General features: G+C 42.6%; 1 protein-coding gene and 1 long non-coding RNA gene across 2 annotated transcripts; one reads left to right on the top strand and one right to left on the bottom strand.

Moving 5' to 3' along the window:
* Positions 1-1,427: 1,427 nt before the first annotated feature.
* Positions 1,428-3,838, top strand: LOC123106688 (uncharacterized). Its single transcript, XR_006451433.1, has 3 exons — positions 1,428-2,604; positions 2,687-2,799; positions 2,997-3,838. It is a non-coding gene; the product is annotated as an uncharacterized lncRNA (long non-coding RNA).
* A 529-nt stretch (positions 3,839-4,367) lies between these two features.
* On the bottom strand, positions 4,368-9,352 carry LOC123102571 (DNA replication licensing factor MCM7). The gene is made up of 15 exons (XM_044523972.1): positions 9,200-9,352; positions 8,986-9,053; positions 8,813-8,872; positions 8,493-8,722; positions 7,819-7,996; positions 7,490-7,612; positions 7,279-7,368; positions 6,852-6,994; positions 6,581-6,758; positions 6,301-6,492; positions 5,857-6,029; positions 5,566-5,769; positions 5,216-5,381; positions 4,902-5,123; positions 4,368-4,803 (listed from the first exon to the last, which is right to left on the bottom strand). Exons 1-15 carry the CDS (start codon positions 9,240-9,242, stop codon positions 4,699-4,701), a joined length of 2,175 nt encoding a protein of 724 aa, XP_044379907.1. The 5' UTR covers positions 9,243-9,352; the 3' UTR covers positions 4,368-4,698.
* Positions 9,353-18,394: the final 9,042 nt, after the last annotated feature.

The raw sequence follows: 18,394 nt of genomic DNA, 5'->3' as shown, positions 1-18,394 counted from the left end.
TATGGCTTCATCTCGTTTTGTCTTTTATCACATTACTGTTTAAAAAGGGGCTAAATGGGAGTTGGAACGATTTTTTTGCAGGTGTCATTGTTGCCGGTTTGGGGTTCCTCATGCCACTGTGAGTATCTTTGTCTCATGCTACCCTAGATGCATATTTGCTTGACGCCGTCCTTTGTTATAGATTTTTAGTTGCTATATGTGATTATAGGCTTCATCTAAAAGCCTCTCCTCCATTTGGTGCGATGATGGCGGAGGAGTGCTCTTTTTTGCTTTGTTCTTGCCTAGAATTTACCGAATTTAATAAAATGGCTGTGTGCATCGAATAATGCAGAGGCAGGGGGTTAACCTCCTTTTATTAAAAAAAAGAATTTACCGAAAAAGTCTTGCCTAGAATTTAGCTCATATGCATGATGGTTATCTGTCTAAGTATGGGATGCAGTGTGGTAATCCCTGCCATTGTTGCAAGCTTATAGTACACGTGCCATGTAAAGTCCGTCAATCATCTTTAATGCAACTCGTTTTGTAAAGCATATGCAAGTGCTAAAATCTAATTAAAATGAATCATTGTTAGTTTTACATGTTTGTATGCGGTAATTAGCAGTTTCTTCTAGTAGTAAGTTTTCTCTTGTTTGAAGTTAGGGTATTTGGTACTCTTACATATCGGTCAAATTCAACCGAAATCGCGTATAGTGAGTGATTTGTTGTTTTCAGATTGTTTTCTCTCTGCAAATCTCAGTTGTTCGCTGAAATTTTTGTTGTTGTAATTTTTGACGCCACTCGGTTTCATACATATACTCTATACATTTGTTGCCTGGCAAATTAGCTTATATATTCATCGCACAGGGCTTTTACCATACCTGGAGTGTGGAGAGCTGGGAAGGACCGCAAGTGGGGGTTTCCTTTCTTTCTAGCCACATACACATGTATGCTTAGGCTTTTTCTGATCATGGGCTTCGAGCTACGAGCAGACCAGTCACCGGTTCTTACTCAAGCAATGTTTTATCTGTGCTGCATTGGGCTTCTTTCCCAGCTCATCTGTTTCGCCATCTTCCTGCACTTCTACTCAAACGAGGAACTAGTTGTGGCCTTTTCTTACATGGCATCAGGCTTTTTCATCTATATTGCTCTCTTTGCGCTTTACGCCACCGATCTATTGAGTCAGGAGTTTCTTGGGATTGTCTGTTCTATCTTCGTTGGTCTGACGGCTTTATCAGAGTATTTAACCAAAAACTACCACATTTCATGGAAACGTGCCCAGAAACTACCACTTTATGATTTTGTGCGAAAAACTACCGCTTTTTTTCCTAATCATTTGCTAAAAACTACCACTTTGATTTAAGTACCGTTTTAAGCATTTTAATGTGATTATGACAGACTAGACCCATCCGTCAGGACTGGAAAAGTCAGCACCGTTAACTTTGACCGTTAACATGTGGGGCCCACATGTCAGTTCTATCCCCTTCCTCTAAAATTCCCCATGGAGGATCTAGATCAGGGGGTCCCGTCACCTGCGAGCTCCGGTGGCCATCCTCTGCACCGGAGACCTCCCCTGCCTGTGGTTGTGCCCGTCGGGCACCACCACCTACGCCCGTGAGTGGCTTGCGGGGTGAGGGGATGTGGAAGCCAAGGCATGGAAAGGGCGGGGCGGCGGGCGCGTGCTGGCAGAGCTCCTGCCGCGGCGGCGGAGAAAGAAGAGATCGCCGGTGAGGCTCTTGTGGCCGAGGGGTTGCGGGCGTCGTGGGAGCCGCAGGGAGGAGTAGGAGGTCTTGGGCGAGACAGAGGAGGGGCAATGGTGACAGCGCCATGTACAAGAGTCCTCAGCCATGGCGGCGCCCCTCACTTTGGTGGTCTCGGTCCGATACGACGAGCAGAGGATGGCGGCTGCTCGTGGTTGTGGCCTTGCGCCGCGCGGCGGTTGTGAAGCGCATCGGGCCTGTTGCCGCCCGTCGATGCGGACACCGGGTAGTAGCACGACTCGCCGACGGGAGGATGGGAGGCACACTGCTCACCGGGGGAGGAGGGAGGGTCGCAGGGTGGTGGCTGGGTAGATGGTTGGAGGATGGAGGTGCTGAGGGGAAGGAGGTGGAGTGTGGCCTGAGCTGCGGCATGGCGGCGCCCCTGATCTGGATCCTCGGTGGGGAATTTCAGAGCAAGGAGATGGAACTGGCATATGAGCCCCACATATTCACGGTCAAAGCAACGGTGTTGGCTATTTCCGCATTGATGGGTGGGCCCAGCCTATCATAATCGGGTTTAGTCCATCACTTTTCAGACTGGTAGTTTTTAGCAAAGGATTAGGAAAAAAATGGTAGTTTTTCGTACAAAATCATAAAGTGGTAGTTTCTGGGCACGTTTTCATGAAATGTGGTAGTTTTTGGTTAAATACTCGCTTTATCACCACTCACCGGTTTGGTAAGTAAAAATTGTGGTTCGAACTATGCCTCGTTGAGCCATCTGTGACTTATGTCTCCATTACAAATGCAGCCATATGTGATGGAGGAGGGGATGGAGAGGATACCAGCCATGCGATTCTTAAGTTTTGCAATGGGAAACTACATGGTGTGGATTTGGTTTGGTTGGCTCGGGGATGATCCTTTGGTGATGGTAGGATCGTATTGCTTTGTTTTCCACTTGCGCATATGTACGGCAGTGCGTACCAATGAGGGTCTGATGATTGGTTTTGCAGTGGCCTAATGTTACCGGTTTTATCGTGTCAATCGTCTTGCTGATCCTACATGTGGTGATATCTGGGTGGGCGATGGAGTACATGGCGCTTCCGCACAACGACTGAATGTGATGGTAGGAAAGAACATGCAACCCACAATCGTGTAACTTTGTATTTACTCATTTACTAGCACCGGTAGTTGTTGATTCTATGTTTCTTGCTAGCTAGCCAACCAGTTAGGCATGATTATACTTGCAATATTGGTGAAAACAGATATATCAAGTTTTGGTTTGATAAATCGATTGAGTGTCCATGTTCTTCATTTTTGTAGGGATCTGGAGGCGGACTGATGAATGATGATGATCGTGCAGGTCTTCAATTCTCAAATCAATGGGAAAACAATTAGGTCTCATATCTGTTGCTGCAATGAATGTTTCTTCCGGGGGCAATCTGAACTTAGTCTGGAGTTACTATTTTTCTATGTTCTGAGACTTCATTAGCCTAAAGCTATTTTGCATGGTCCAAAACAAGAAAATGTAGTAGTTTTGCTCAGATTTAGGATGGAAGCCTAGAGCTATTGCTATGTTCTGAGATTTGTTAAGCCTGAATTAATTCTTGTCTGAATGTCTGGCGCACGGATAGTATGGTTTAGCCTTTCGCAACAACAAAAAATGGATAGTCTTCATGCGTGCACATTTTCAGGGGGTTTACCCTCATCTCATGGGTGATATGGAACACAAGGAATGATTTCATTTTGAGGGGGGATCACTCCTAGTCTTCATGCGTGCTGAAGAAAATTCAAGGAAGAAATGCAATGGCTAGTGCACAGAGTCAAGCGAAAATCATCTGAAACACTTTCAGATTGGGTTTTGGCTTTTAGATAGTTCACAGTTCAGAGGCTCTCCCTTTGTTCATTAGCTTCTTCCTCTTTCTTATATTCTTTTTTATTCTTTCTTGTACATAACTCATTATTCTGGAAATTTATAAAAATCACTGTGGGTGGGATGAAATTCCTGCAGTCTGGGGTCAAAAACATGAAGATCCTCAATATTCACAAACAGAAGTCCATCTGCACACCGTGCTTTTTGAAACAAAAACAGAAAAACTGTACACATGGTGCTCACCGGCATGTTGAATTGAGTTCCAGTAGCCTTGACGGTTCTTGTGCCGCATATGTCTCAAAGCTCATGTTTCAGGTAACATGTGTGAGCGCTCATCTCTTTCTACCAAATATGTCTCAAAGCTGAGCTTTCAGAGTTTCAGGTCTCTGAGACCGGGGCAGTTCTCCTAAGCCTTCGAGATGAAAATCATGAGATGGACAAGGCACATTGGACGGAATGCAGCCCGAGACAAGATGCATCCCCCGACGTTCAGCACTGTCTAAGAATTTCAGTTTCTATATATATCTGCACAAACTGTTCATCTATGTATTATTTTTAAGTAAATTCCACAAACAATTTTGTCCTGAGCAAGTCTCTTTTTTAGGGCGGCTAAAAGTTACTCCCTCGGTTCCATAATTCTTGTCGCGGTTTTAGTTTTAAACTAAAACCACAACAAGAATTATGTAAAGGAGTAATTACTAGGACAGGCATCCTCCTTTCTTAGAAAAAGAAGCATATAACTTTTCTAAACCCAACTTATAACATACTATACATATATTCAGCTGCAAAAACAAAATTCCTACCAGAAATGCCAACCAAGCTTTCATCCTCCAAGCAATTCCATGAGAATCAGCTTAAATAGTCTTTAGCACCAATAGAGCAGCACAAATTCATCATTGTCGGAAAGGGTACAACTAATCGGTAAACAAACATAACAGTTACATATACTCCAGTGTCAACCAATGAAATTGCTGAAGAAGGAGAAAGGCTCCTGCATGGTTCACAGGAACAACTTGCAACAGCTCTACTAGACTAGTACATTTCTCGCTATCACTGAAGTCTTTCAATCTTGTTAGATCCCAGACAAGGGCATCAGACACCCTAGTCACGCATCACAATCATCTGATCATGATGGAATGTTCGCTTCCCAGATCAGGCATCGATGAAGTGGATGTCGAAGGTGCTTGGGTGGATCTGCCACACGTTCAAGGATGCATACTCCTCCAGGCACTCCTTCAGCTGAGCCTCACTGTATCCCTGTTTTTACAAACATTCAAGCAGGAGAGAATTTCTGTTAGCAATCATGGCCCAGCAATGGTGGTACCAGTTAATGTAGGCCTAGGCAGAGATTGTACCTTTCTGGAGATCAGGTTAAGAGCATGACCATATTTCACATCCATGCTGCTGGTCCTTGCTGCTTCATCTCTCAGGATGGAGTATATGTCAGAGATGGCATCCAGGCCAGACCGCTGGCGGTCATCAGAGTAGAGCGAGTACTTTGACATCTGCATCAGGCGTAGTGCTTCATCAACATCACTCTGGGCAACAGTTTCTGAAAATCGAAGTCTTGCCAAGGCCTGAAACAAACCAAGATCATGTTTAAAAAAAATACAGATTTTCATAACCTGGTGATCACAGTACAGAAAAGCAGGGTATTAAGTTCACTTACAATAGAAATCCGGACTATGCTCAGAAGTGTCCTAATGGTTGTGTAAGAATGAGGTGCATTTGACTTGGCTTCCTCTTGGCGAATGCTTGAATAGGCAGTTGCAATGTATTCCTCAAGATCTCGAGGAACAGAAGGAGTGACTCTTCTTGCAGCAGATATGTATGCCCTGCAGTCAGGCCAAGACTATTCTTAAACCATGAACAGCAAGAAGGCAAAGATGGTAAAACACTACACAACCTTTTATTTCAGCTTGCTAGATATTATTTAATTACCCTTAGTATATATACTACACTGATTTCAAGATTCAACAAGGTAAAAACTTATGTAACATGCTTGAAGACTGTACTTACCTAAGAACAGATGGTTCAAGTGCTGTGAACCCAAGTGCTGGCGATTCAAGATTTTGGTGTACATGAACAACATGTCTTGCCATTTCAAGATCATTTTCCATGTCCGCACGATCCAGGATCAACCAAAGGAGGTCGAAACGTGAGAGAAGTGCTGGAGGAAGATTTATGTTCTCAGCTGGAGTCCTCCTCATATCATACCTTCCCCTGAATAGTTGAAAACAATTGCCTTCATTACAATCACCATATTTTCCAAGCCATTTTCTAGAAGTAAATGTTCAGATCAACTCTTACCATGCTGGATTTGCAGCAGCAAGAACTGCAGTTCTTGCATTAAGAGAGGTGGTGATGCCAGCCTTGGCAATGCTAACTGTTTGCTGCTCCATCACCTCATGAATCGCTGTCCTGTCAGACTCTTCCATCTTGTCAAACTCATCTATTGCACAGATACCCATGTCCGCCAGTACCTGAAACCCAAAAGTGCAATATGAGAACTATTATTATTTGAAATGCTGTTATGCATCAAATGAAGTGTTTTCTGCATGAATGCAATTCCATAAGATTGGAGTGGAATGTTTTTACCAACAAAACAGAAATCTTATCTGCTGAATGAAACTGTTATTCAACAGGTTTTTAAACAGCTCAAATCAGAAACTAAAACAGGCAGACTTGATTACAACTGAACCGACGCTAAGAGAATACAGTGCAAATGTCATCACCATATGATCTAAATCTTACCAGTGCCCCTCCCTCAAGGACAAACTCATTTGTAACTGGGTCTTTCTGGACAGCAGCAGTAAGACCAACACCACTGCTCCCACGCCCTGTGGTATACACTCCTCTTGGAGCAACATTGATAATATGCTTTAGAAGTTGACTCTTTGCAACACCAGGATCTCCCATCAGGCATATGTGCAGATCTCCTCTGATCTGCAAGTACAGAGTTAATTTTGAGTAGTCAGAAAGGAAAAAAATATTATTCAGTGCAAGACATTTGAACTACCAATAGGAGGCCTACCTTCATGCCATCTCCAAGCTTCCGATGAGGTGCACCAACGAGTAGCAGCAACAACGCCTTTTTCACGTCTTCATGCCCAAATATTTCAGGTGCCAATGATTTTGATAGCTTACTGTAGATATCACCGTCCTCAGCCAATCGGTCAATTTGTTCCTGCTCATCACCCTTAAGTTCGTACCTGCAATAGTTTATAGCAATGTCTAACATCAAATGGTGCCACAGGCAAGGTAAATAGGGTTAGGGTCCATGGAAATAAGATCATAGGCTTTACTCTTCATATTTCTTCTTGAAATGGGTAATAGACATTGCTTCCAAATAGGTATCAGCAACCAATCCTGCTCGCATGGCCCGGAATCCAAAGTAAGGCATGGGGAGGAAAACACCAGACATCTCAACCACATCTCCAGGTGCCACCTGATAATGGCAACGTTTAGTACTTATTAATGATCATAGGATTTCAACAAATAGTATTTGGGAAGATTACTGAATATCATTCTTCATTCATTTACTTTTAAAATCATTTCTGAGCTTATAAGTTGCTGGAAACTGAATAACAGAAATCCCACTTTGTATGGAAGCAACACATGGATGTAATGGAACATATAAAAATGCATTGATGTAAGCACAAGAGCAGATATGATGATTTATATGGCCTTAAGCAAAAGAGTAAAGCAAAAAATAGTGGTCATTTGATTTACCTTTCTTGTCAGCTCTCCTCTGAGATGAGCAGTTAGAGAACGTGGGATGTGGCCCTTTGGTACATGCTCTGCAAGTTCTTGGAGCTTCACCTGCAAGAAAAGGTGACAGTTTTGCAGTTAAGAGGGAGTATGAATATGATTTCATTTTGCAAGTTTTTCACCATTAAATAGAGTTAGGTTTGTCGACTGGACTGTGGAGAAGCAATATTACCTCCTGAAACTTAAGGAATTTTGATGCTCGCAGTTGAAGGATCAAATTCCCCTTTGCTTTGTTCAGCTTGCATCGTTGGGATGGGCACTCAAAGAGAGGCATAAAGACTCTAGCAGTCACTTCCTGTCACATTCATAGCAACAAATAGAACTTCAGCACTAGTTGTACAGCTTAGTACTCAAAAATATTGCATTTCACTATATGTACTGGGATAAATAATATGCAAAATTCTCCTGGGTAACACAATCTAAACTAATATAGGGAGATCTGTTACAAGGGTATGACAAATAGGCATGTCAGAAACGAGAACCTAAATCAAGATGTAGTACCTGGTATATCTCAAAACCGCACTCTTCACATGTATAAACCGCCACCTGCATCAAGGGCTTCACATCCGAGCAGCGAGTGACAATTCCAGATATTTTCACAAGCTGCCCAATGTGGGATGCCTTCACTTGCCTAAGGGTGAGTGGTGTCACCTTTGAGAATGCCTTGATGTATACCTCACTAGAATGTGAAAAACATTTCATATTAGACAAAATATAGCAGAAACAAACAACTTGATATACCAGAAGAACATTGTACAGTTGTTCCAATGGATCATTTCTACTGAATTAGGTATCTACAAGCATCAATGAGATCAACAAAACAAGTCTTCGCAAGAATGCAAGATGGCAAATGTTAGAACATATTTAAATATCTTGTCATATGACAAAATCCATGAAAGCGGATATTGTTTCTGAACAATTTTGCATTAATCACACCAGTCAGTTGGTGGAGCACATTCTACCAAAGCCAGATAATACTAATACCTAAAGTATCTCCCTTCAAGTTTCAGTTGTTTAAGTAGTTTCGGTTCTGCGATATCAGCAAATAATTTAATAGCCAGCTACTGAACTACTACATATCATGCCAATCATAGCCACCAGCCAAATTGGTTAAGAAGAATGAACGGAAACCTAGTTGCACAAGAAACTTCTAGGGGCAGTACACAGATACTCACAAGAACCGCTTGATTTCCGGCGGCATCCTCTGTAGAGGGTCTGTGCCGTCAGCGCCTCCATCAGCCCCTTCATCCACGCGCTGCGTCATCAAGATGTCCCTGTCCTCGTCCACAGCGAAGGCCTCCGTGGGCTCGGGCATGAGCTCGTCCACGGCCTCGGCGAATATGCCAATGTAGCGCTTGGTGTTCTCGGTGACCCTCTGCAGGAACTCCTCGTCCACATCCTTGTACTGCACATGCAACACAACCGATATCAGATACTGAACCCACAACCATACCTCTGGAAAGAATTAGATCTCGTGGAGGTGGGGAATTCGTACGTGGAACAGGTCGTCCAGCTCGATCTGGGCGGCGCGGATCTTCCGGTTCGCGATGTCTTGCTGGAATTGGAGATAACGGGGGTCAAATACTTGGATTAACAACAAATCGGCGTGAAATAACTAAGAAATATCGGATCTCCAGGGCCCTGAGACACGGGGTAAGAGGTTATTACCAGGATGTTCTGGTACTTGGGCTCGCCGTGCGGGCCGGCGAAATTGGTGAGGAAGTCCTTGGCGAGCGCTGCAGGGGGGAGAAACGAACAGCAATAAGCAACGCGGCCGTCTGAACCCTTTCTAGAAGCTTCCGAGAACGGGAGGGAAGAGCTCGCGAGAGACGGTTCCAGAGGCTTCTGGTCCGGAGGGATGTGGGGCCGTGAGAGAACGTACCTCTTTCCGCCGCGTAGTCGACGGTCTTCGTCCCGGCGGCCATGGCGGCGGCGGCGGCGGCGGCGGGTCGAGGAGGAAAGACGCGGGCGAGAGGAGGGAGGGAAATGAGAGGGTTTGGGGAGGAATGGCGGGAAGAGGGGGATAAGAGGAGGGTTTTTGGCGGGAAGGGCGAGAGCGGCGTGGCGGGAAGGCTAGGTGGCTCTTAGTGGGCCCAGATTAATAGGCCGGTTGACTTAGCTTGGGTCGAACAGCCCATTACGCTAATTGGGTATACCTGGAACGCCTCCCGGTGTTTCTGGGCGCGACTATGCCAACGGTGCGGCCCAGCGCGTTTTTCAAAAAAATTGTTTTTTCATTCTTTTTTCACATTTGTTTATATTTGGAAATAGTCAAACTATATATTACGAAAACCACCATACATAAAAAAATACAAAATGGTAAACATGCATTTGTGAAATATTCAACATGTACAGGAAAATGTTTCAAAGAAAAAGTAGATATCAAAACATAAATATGACAAAAATGTTAATCATGTATAAAAAATGATCCTGATGTGTACAAAAAATGTAAAAGGTGTACAAAAGATGTAGTTGGATATATGCCTGCAGCGCCTCCCCGATGTTTCTGGGCGCAACTATGCAAATGGGCCGGCCCAGTGCACGGGGCCTTAAGCGCTTATTTTTCGACTTTTTGTCTTGGATTTTTGCTTTTTCCACATTTATTTATATTTGAAAATATTTAAAATATATATATTAGAAAATCACTTTACATAAAAAATGATAATTAATCGTGCATTTAAAAAGTTAAATGTGTACAGAAAAAATCGAAGAAAAAGTATATATCAAAACATAAATATGAAAAAATGTTAATCATGTATTTTAAAATGTTAAATATGTATTAAAAAACTTGATGTGTAAAAAAATGTAGAAGATGTGTATATAGTATATTATACATCAACTGAATACTTAAGAAAATATTGATCATATATTTAAAATGTTAATTGTGTTTATAAAAAATGTTCTCGATGCATAGGAAAATATATAATATGCATGAAAGAAAATAAGCAACAAAAAAATATTTGAAAAATGTTAATCCTGTATTTAAACGAGAGTTTCACCTCATATAGAGCTTCGGTCAATTCTTTTGAAGGGATCCTTTTCCTAGCTCGAGAGTCTCCGCCCTTTTTCCGCTCCGTCCCAAAGACCAATTCAGACTATTAAACATGTATTAAAAAATATACCTGATATATACAAAAAAACAAACTTGTGTTGAAAAAGGCCCAAAGAAAATGGAGAAAAAAGCAAAAGAAAAACTAGAAAAAAATAAAACTTAAGGAAGAAAACCAATGCGCGAAGCAAAGTAAACAAAAATACAGAGCAAACCATTTAAGAAACAAAAAACAGAGTATAACAAAGGAAAAAATAAAGCTAGAGAAACAGGTACGGAAATTAAAACAGATGGAAAAATAAAACAAAAGATAAACCGAAACAAGCACAGCGACCAGAACGATCAAACAAAGGCATGGCTGCGAAAACATACTACTGGGTCGACCCATTCATGTGAAGGCTAGGGAGCTACCCTATAAGCGACCTATAGCTCCCACGGGTGTTTCTGGGGAGCAACTAGTTAACGAGCGCTCCTTCGGAAGCCTCGCAACGATCAGCGTCATTTGGCGCGCTCTCAGCTATTCGCCACGTGTCGCGCTCTGGACGCTTTCTCCGGATTTTTTTTTATTTTCCGCACGCGTTTTCGGCCTTTTAAACGGGTTTTTTCGGGGTTTTTTACATTTTGGTTTTCTCCCGGTCTTCCTTAGTTTTTTGATATAAAAAATTTGAAAAACATTTGCGTGAAAAAACGCGTTTTCTTTTTTTTCGCGAAAGTCACGGTTTTTTTTCGCGAGAGGCACGCATGTGCTTTAGCGAGAGTCACGGCCGTGCCTTCGGAAACGGAAAAAAAACGCATTTTCTGTTTTGTTTTTCTTTCGCGAGAGTCACGGTTTTGATTCCGCGCGAGGCACGGTTGTGCTTTCGCGAGAGTCACGGTCGTGCCTCTCGGAAAGGAAAAAAACGCATTTTCTATTATTTTTTCTTTCGCGAGAGTCACGGTTTTGCTTCCGCGAGAGTCACGGTCTTGCCTCTCAGAAATGGAAAAAAATACGCGTATCTGTTTTTTTTCGTGAGTCACGTTTTTGCTTCCGTGAGAAGCACGGTTGTGCTTTCATGAGAGTCACGGCCGTGCCTCTCGGAAACAAAAAAAACGCGCTTTTTTTCCTTCCATGAGAGTCACGGTTTTGCTTCCACGAGAGGTACGGGTGTGATTTAGCGAGAGGCACGGGTGTACCTTTTTTGAAAAGGGAAAAACTGCACGGGGCCTTAAGCGCTCATTTTTCGACCTTTTGTCTTAGATTTTTGATTTTTCCACATTTATTTATATTTGAAAATATTCAAAAAATATATATTAGAAAATCACTTTACATAAAAAATGATAATTAATCATGCATTTAAAAACTTAAATGTGTACAGAAAAAATCGAAGAAAAAGTATATATCAAAACATAAATATGAAAAAATGTTAATCATGTATTTTAAAATGTTAAATATGTATTAAAAAACTTGATGTGTAAAAGAATGTTGAAGATGTGTATATAATATATTATACATCAACAGAATACTTAAGAAAATATTGATCATATACTTAAAATGTTAATTGTGTTTATAAAAAATGTTCTTGATGCATAGGAAAATATATAATATGCATGAAAGAAAATAAGCAACAAAAAAATATTTGAAAAATGTTAACCCTGTATTTAAACAAGAGTTTCACCTCATACAGAGCTTCGGTCAATTCTTTTGAAGGGATCCTTTTCCTACCTCGAGAGTCTCCGCCTTTTTTCCGCTCCGTCCCAAAGACCAATTCAGACTATTAAATGTGAATTAAAAAATATACCTGATATATACAAAAAAAATAAACTTGTGTTGAAAAAGGCCCAAAGAAAATGGAGAAAGAAGCAAAAGAAAAACTAGAAAAAAATAAAACTTAAGGAAGAAAACCAATGCGCGAAGCAAAGTAAACAAAAAGACAGAGCAAACCATTTAAAAAACAAAAAACGAAGTATAACAAAGGAAAAAAATAAAGCTAGAAAAACAGGTACGGAAATTAAAACAGATGGAAAAATAAAACAAAAGATAAATCGAAACAAGCACAGCGACCAGAACGATCAAACAAACGCACGGCTGCGAAAACATACTACTGGGTCGACCCATTCATGTGAAGGCTAGGGGAGCTACCCTATAAGCGACCTATAGCTCCCACGTATGTTTTTGGGGAGCAACTAGTTAATGAGCGCTCCTTCGGGAGCCTCGCAATGATCAGCGCTACTTGGCGCGCTCTCAGCTATTCGCCACGTGTCGCGCTTTGGACGCTCCCTCCGGATTTTTTTTTTCGCACGTGTTTTCGGCCTTTTAAACGGGGTTTTCCGGGTTTTTTTACGTTTTGGTTTCCCCCCTATCTTTCTTAGCTTTTCAATATAAAAAAATGAAAAAAAAATTGCGCGAAAAAACGCGTTTTTTTTCTTTCGCGAAAGTCACGGTTTTTTTCCGCGAGAGGCACGCATGTGCTTTAGCGAGAGTCACGGCCGTGCCTTTCAGAAACGAAAAAAAAACGCATTTTCTGTTTTTTTTTCGCGAGAGTCACGGTTTTGCTTCCGCGCGAGGCACGGTTGTATTTTCGCGAGAGTCACGGTCGTGCCTCTCGGAAAGGGAAAAACAAAACGCATTTTCTATTTTTTTTTTCTTTCGCGAGAGTCATGGTTTTGCTTCCGCGAAAGGCACGGTTGTACTTTTGCGAGAGTCACGACTGTGCCTCTCAAAAAGGGAAAAAAATACACGTTTCTGTTTTTTTCGTGAGAGTCACGGTTTTGCTTCCGTGAGAGTAGACCTGGCCATGGGCAGCCCGGCCCGGCCCAACGCAGCTCCCGGGCCGGGCTCGGGCCTAGATTTTGAGCCCCGTGGCCTGGCCGGGCCGGGCCCGGGCACATCATTTTTGCAGTTCTTTGAAGGGGCCGGGCCCGAGGCCCGAGGCCCGGCGGGTTTTTGCATGTTCGGGCCGGGCTTGGGCCCAAAAACTAGCCCGATGGCCAGGCCAGGCCGGGCTCGGGCCCAGGTTTTTTGGCTCGGGCTTGGCTAGGCCCGGCCCAGCCCGAGGTTTGGCCAGGTATACGTGAGAGGCACGGTTGTGCTTTCATGAGAGTCACTTCTCGGAAACGAGAAAAAACGTGTTTTTTTGTTTTTTTTTTCTTCCACGAGAGTCACGGTTTTGCTTCCACGAGAGACACGGGTGTGATTTCGCAAAAGGCACGGGTGTGCCTCTTTCGGAAGGGAAAAATTGCACGGAGCCTTAAGCGCTCATCTTTCGACTTTTTGCCGTGGATTTTTGCTTTTTCCACATTTATTTATATTTGAAAATATTCAATATATATATATTAGAAAATCACTTTACATAAAAACATGATAATTAATCATGCATTTAAAAAATTAAATATGTAGAGAAAAAAAATCGAAGAAAAAGTATATATCATAACATAAATATGAAAAAATGTTAATTATGTATTTTAAAATGTTAACTATGTATTAAAAAACTTGATGTGTAAAAAAATGTTGAAGATGTGTATATAATATATTATACATCACCAGAATACTTAAGAAAATATTGATCATATACTTAAAATGTTAATTGTGTTTGTAAAAAATGTTGTTGATGCATAGGAAATATATAATATGCATGAAAGAAAATAAGCAACAAAAAAATATTTGAAAAATGTTAATCCTGTATTTAAACGAGAGTTTCACTTCATACAGTGCTTCGGTCAATTCTTTTGAAGGGATCCTTTTCCTAGCTCGAGAGTCTCCGCCCTTTTTCCGCTCCGTCTCAAAGACCAATTCAGACTATTAAACGTGTATTAAAAAATATAGCTGATATATACAAAAGAAAATAAACTTGTGTTGAAAAAGGCCCAAAGAAAATGAAGAAAGAAGCAAAAGAAAAACTAGAAAAAATAAAACTTAAGCAAGAAAACCAATGCGCGAAGCAAAGTAAACAAAAAGACAGAGCAAACCATTTAAGAAACAAAAAACAAAGTATAACAAAGGAAAAAAAATAAAACTAGAGAAACAGGTATGGAAATTAAAACAGATGGAAAAATAAAGCAAAACATAAACCGAAACAAGCACAGCGATCAGAACGATCAAACAAACGCACGGCTGCGAAAACATACTACTAGGTCGACCCATTCATGTGAAGGCTAGGGGAGCTACCCTATAAGCGACCTATTGCTCCCACGGGTGTTTTTGGAGAGCAACTAGTTAGCGAGCGCTCCTTCGGGAGCCTCGCAACGATCAGCGCCACTTGGCGCGCTCTCAGCTATTCGCCACGTGTTGCGTTTTGGACGCTTTCTCTGGATTTTTTTTATTTTCCGCACGTGTTTCGCCTTTTAAACGGGGTTTTCGTGTTTTTTTTACGTTTTGGTTTTCCCTCGGTCTTCCTTAGCTTTTCGATTTAAAAAAATAAATAAAAAATTACGCGAAAAAACGTGTTTTCTTTTTTTTTTCTTTCGCGAAAGTCACGGTTTTTTCCGGGAAAGGCACGCATGTGCTTTAGCGAGAGTCACGGCCGTGCCTTTCGAAAACGAAAAAAAGCGCATTTTCTGTTTTCTTTTTCTTGTGTGAGAGTCACGGTTTTGCTTATGCGCGAGGCACGGTTGTGTTTTCGCTAGAGTCACGGTCGTGCCTCTCGGAAAGGGAAAAACAAAACGCATTTTCTTTTTTTTTTCTTTCGCGAGAGTCATGGTTTTGCTTCCGCGAGAGGCACGGTTGTACTTTTGCGAGAGTCACGGCCGTGCCTCTCAGAAAGGAAAAAAATACGTGTTTCTGTTTTTTTTCGTGAGAGTCACGGTTTTGCTTCCGTGAGAGTAGACCTGGCCATGGGCAACCCGGCCCGGCCCGACGCACCTCCCGGGCCGGGCTCGTGCCTAGATTTTGAGCCCCGTGGCCTGGCCGGGCCGGGCCCGGGCCCATCATTTTTGCAGTTCTTTGAAGGGGCCGGGCCCGAGGCCCAAGGCCTGGCGGGCTTTTGCATGTTCGGGCCGGGCTTGGGCCCAAAAACTAGGCCCGATGGCCAGGCCGGGCCGGGCTCGGGCCCAGGTTTTTTGGCTCGGGCTTGGCTAGGCCCGGCCCAGCCCGAGGTTTGGCCAGGTATACGTGAGAGGCACGGTTGTGCTTTCATGAGAGTCACTTCTCGGAAACGAAAAAAAAACGTGTTTTTTGTTTTTTTTCTTCCACGAGAGTTACGGTTTTGCTTCCACGAGAGACACGTGTGTGATTTCGCAAAAGGCACGGGTGTGCCTTTTTCGGAAGGGAAAAATTGCACGGAGCCTTAAGCGCTCATCTTTCGACTTTTTGTCATTGATTTTTGCTTTTTCCACATTTATTTATATTTGAAAATATTCAATATATATATATATATATTAGAAAATCACTTTATATAAAAACATGATAATTAATCATGCATTTAAAAAATTAAATGTGTAGCGAAAAAAATCGAAGAAAAAGTATATATCATATCATAAATATGAAAAAATGTTAATTATGTATTTTAAATTATTAAATATGTATTAAAAAACTTGATGTGTAAAAAAATGTAGAAGATGTGTATATAATATATTATACATCAACAGAATACTTAAGAAAATATTGATCATATATTTAAAATGTTAATTGTGTTTATAAAAAATGTTGTTGATGCATAGGAAATATATAATATGCATGAAAGAAAATAAGCAACAAAAAAATATTTGAAAAATGTTAATCCTGTATTTAAATGAGAGTTTCACTTCATACAGTGCTTCGGTCAATTCTTTTGAAGGGATCCTTTTCCTAGCTCGAGAGTCTCCACCCTTTTTCCGCTCCGTCCCAAAGACCAATTCGGACTATTAAACGTGTATTAAAAAATATACCTGATATATACAAAAAAAAACTTGTGTTGAAAAAGGCCCAAAGAAAATGAAGAAAGAAGCAAAAGAAAAACTAGAAAAAATAAAACTTAAGGAAGAAAACCAATGCGCGAAGCAAAGTAAACAAAAAGACAGAGCAAACCATTTAAGAAACAAAAAACGAAGTATAACAAAGGAAAAAAATAAAACTAGAGAAACAGGTACGGAAATTAAAACAGATGGAAAAATAAAGCAAAACATAAACCGAAACAAGCACATCAATCAGAACGATCAAACAAACGCACGGCTGCGAAAACATACTACTAGGTCGACCCATTCATGTGAAGGCTAGGGGAGCTACCCTATAAGCGACCTATAGCTCCCACGGGTGTTTTTGGGGAGCAACTATTTAACGAGCGCTCCTTCGGGAGCCTCGCAACGATCAGCGCCACTTGGCGCGCTCTCAGCTATTCGCCACGTGTTGCGTTTTGGACGCTTTCTCTGGATTTTTTTTTATTTTTCCGCACGTGTTTTCGGCCTTTTAAACGGTTTTTTCGGGTTCTATTTACGTTTTGGTTTTCCCTCGATCTTTCTTAGCTTTTCGATATAAAAAAATTGAAAAAAAATTGCGCGAAAAAAAGTGTTTTTTTTTTCGCGAAAGTCACGGTTTTTTTCCGCGAGAGGCACGCATGTGCTTTAGCGAGAGTCACGGCCGTGCCTTTCGGAAACGAAAAAAAGCGCATTTTCTGTTTTCTTTTTCTTTCGTGAGAGTCACGGTTTTGCTTCCGCGCGAGGTACGGTTGTGTTTTCGCTAGAGTCACGGTCGTGCCTCTCGGAAAGGGAAAAACAAAGCGCATGTTCTATTTTTTTTTCTTTCGTGAGAGTCATGTTTTTGCTTCCGCGAGAGGCACGGTTGTACTTTTGCGAGAGTCACGGCCGTGCCTCTCAGAAAGGGAAAAAATACGCGTTTCTGTTTTTTCGTGAGAGTCACGGTTTTGCTTCCGTGAGAGTAGACCTGGCCATGGGCAGCCCGGCCCGGCCCGACGCAGCTCCCGGGCCGGGCTCGGGCCTAGATTTTGAGCCCCGTGGCCTGGCCGGGCCGGACCTGGGCCCGTCATTTTTGCAGTTCTTTGAAGGGGCCGGGCCCGAGGCCCGAGGCACGACGGGCTTTTGCATGTTCGGGCCGGGCTTGGGCCCAAAAACTAGGCCCGATGGCCAGGCCGGGCCGGGCTCGGGCCCAGGTTTTTTGGCTCGGGCTTGGCTAGGCCCGACCCAGCCCGAGGTTTGGCCAGGTATACGTGAGAGGCACGGTTGTGCTTTCATGAGAGTCACTTCTCGGAAATGAAAAAAAAACATATATTCATGAAAACATAATAGGTTCAGATCTGAAATCATGGCACTCGGGCCCTAGTGACAAGCATTAAGCATAGCAAAGTCATAGCAACATCAATCTCAGAACATAATGGATAATAGGGATCAAACCCTAACAAAACTAACTCGATTACATCATAAATCTCATCCAACCCATCACCGTCCAGCAAGCCTACGATGGAATTACTCACGCACGGCGGTGAGCATCATGAAATTGGTGATGGAGGATGGTTGATGATGACGACGGCGATGAATCCCCCTCTCCGGAGCCCCGAACGGACTCCAGATCAGCCCTCCCGAGAGGTTTTAGGGCTTGGCGGCGGCTTCATATCGTAAAACGCAATGATTTCTTCTCTTTGATTTTTCTCTCTTCGAAAGCAAATATATAGAGTTGGAGTTGGCGTCAGAGGGTTACCAGGGGGGCACGAGGTAGGGGGGCACGCCCTGGGGGGGCGCCCCACCCTCGTGGAAAGGGTGTGGGTCCCCTGGTCTTCATCTTTGGCGAGGATTTTTATTTTATTTTTTCTAAGACCTCCCGTGGAGTTTCAGGTCATTCCGAGAATATTTGTTTTCTGCACATAAAACAACATCATGGTAATTCTGCTGAAAACAGCGTCAGTCCGGGTTAGTTCCATTCAAATCATACAAATTAGAGTCCAAAACAAGGGCAAAAATGTTTGGAAAAGTAGATACAACGGAGACGTATCAGACGTCCGGATAACAACCCTGACGATCATGCCCTTCCCGCGTGCAGTTCGGCCCAAGTGGCCATGTATCCCTCTCTCTCGCCCCTAAGCCAACTCAGGCAATAAATAGACGCTCCCTTCTCACTCCTAAGTT

This window comes from Triticum aestivum, chromosome 5A, assembly GCF_018294505.1.
Source record: "Triticum aestivum cultivar Chinese Spring chromosome 5A, IWGSC CS RefSeq v2.1, whole genome shotgun sequence".
Classification (NCBI taxonomy): domain Eukaryota; kingdom Viridiplantae; phylum Streptophyta; class Magnoliopsida; order Poales; family Poaceae; genus Triticum; species Triticum aestivum.
Note: the sequence above shows the minus strand (reverse complement) of the source record. Positions and strands in the feature narration are given on the sequence as shown.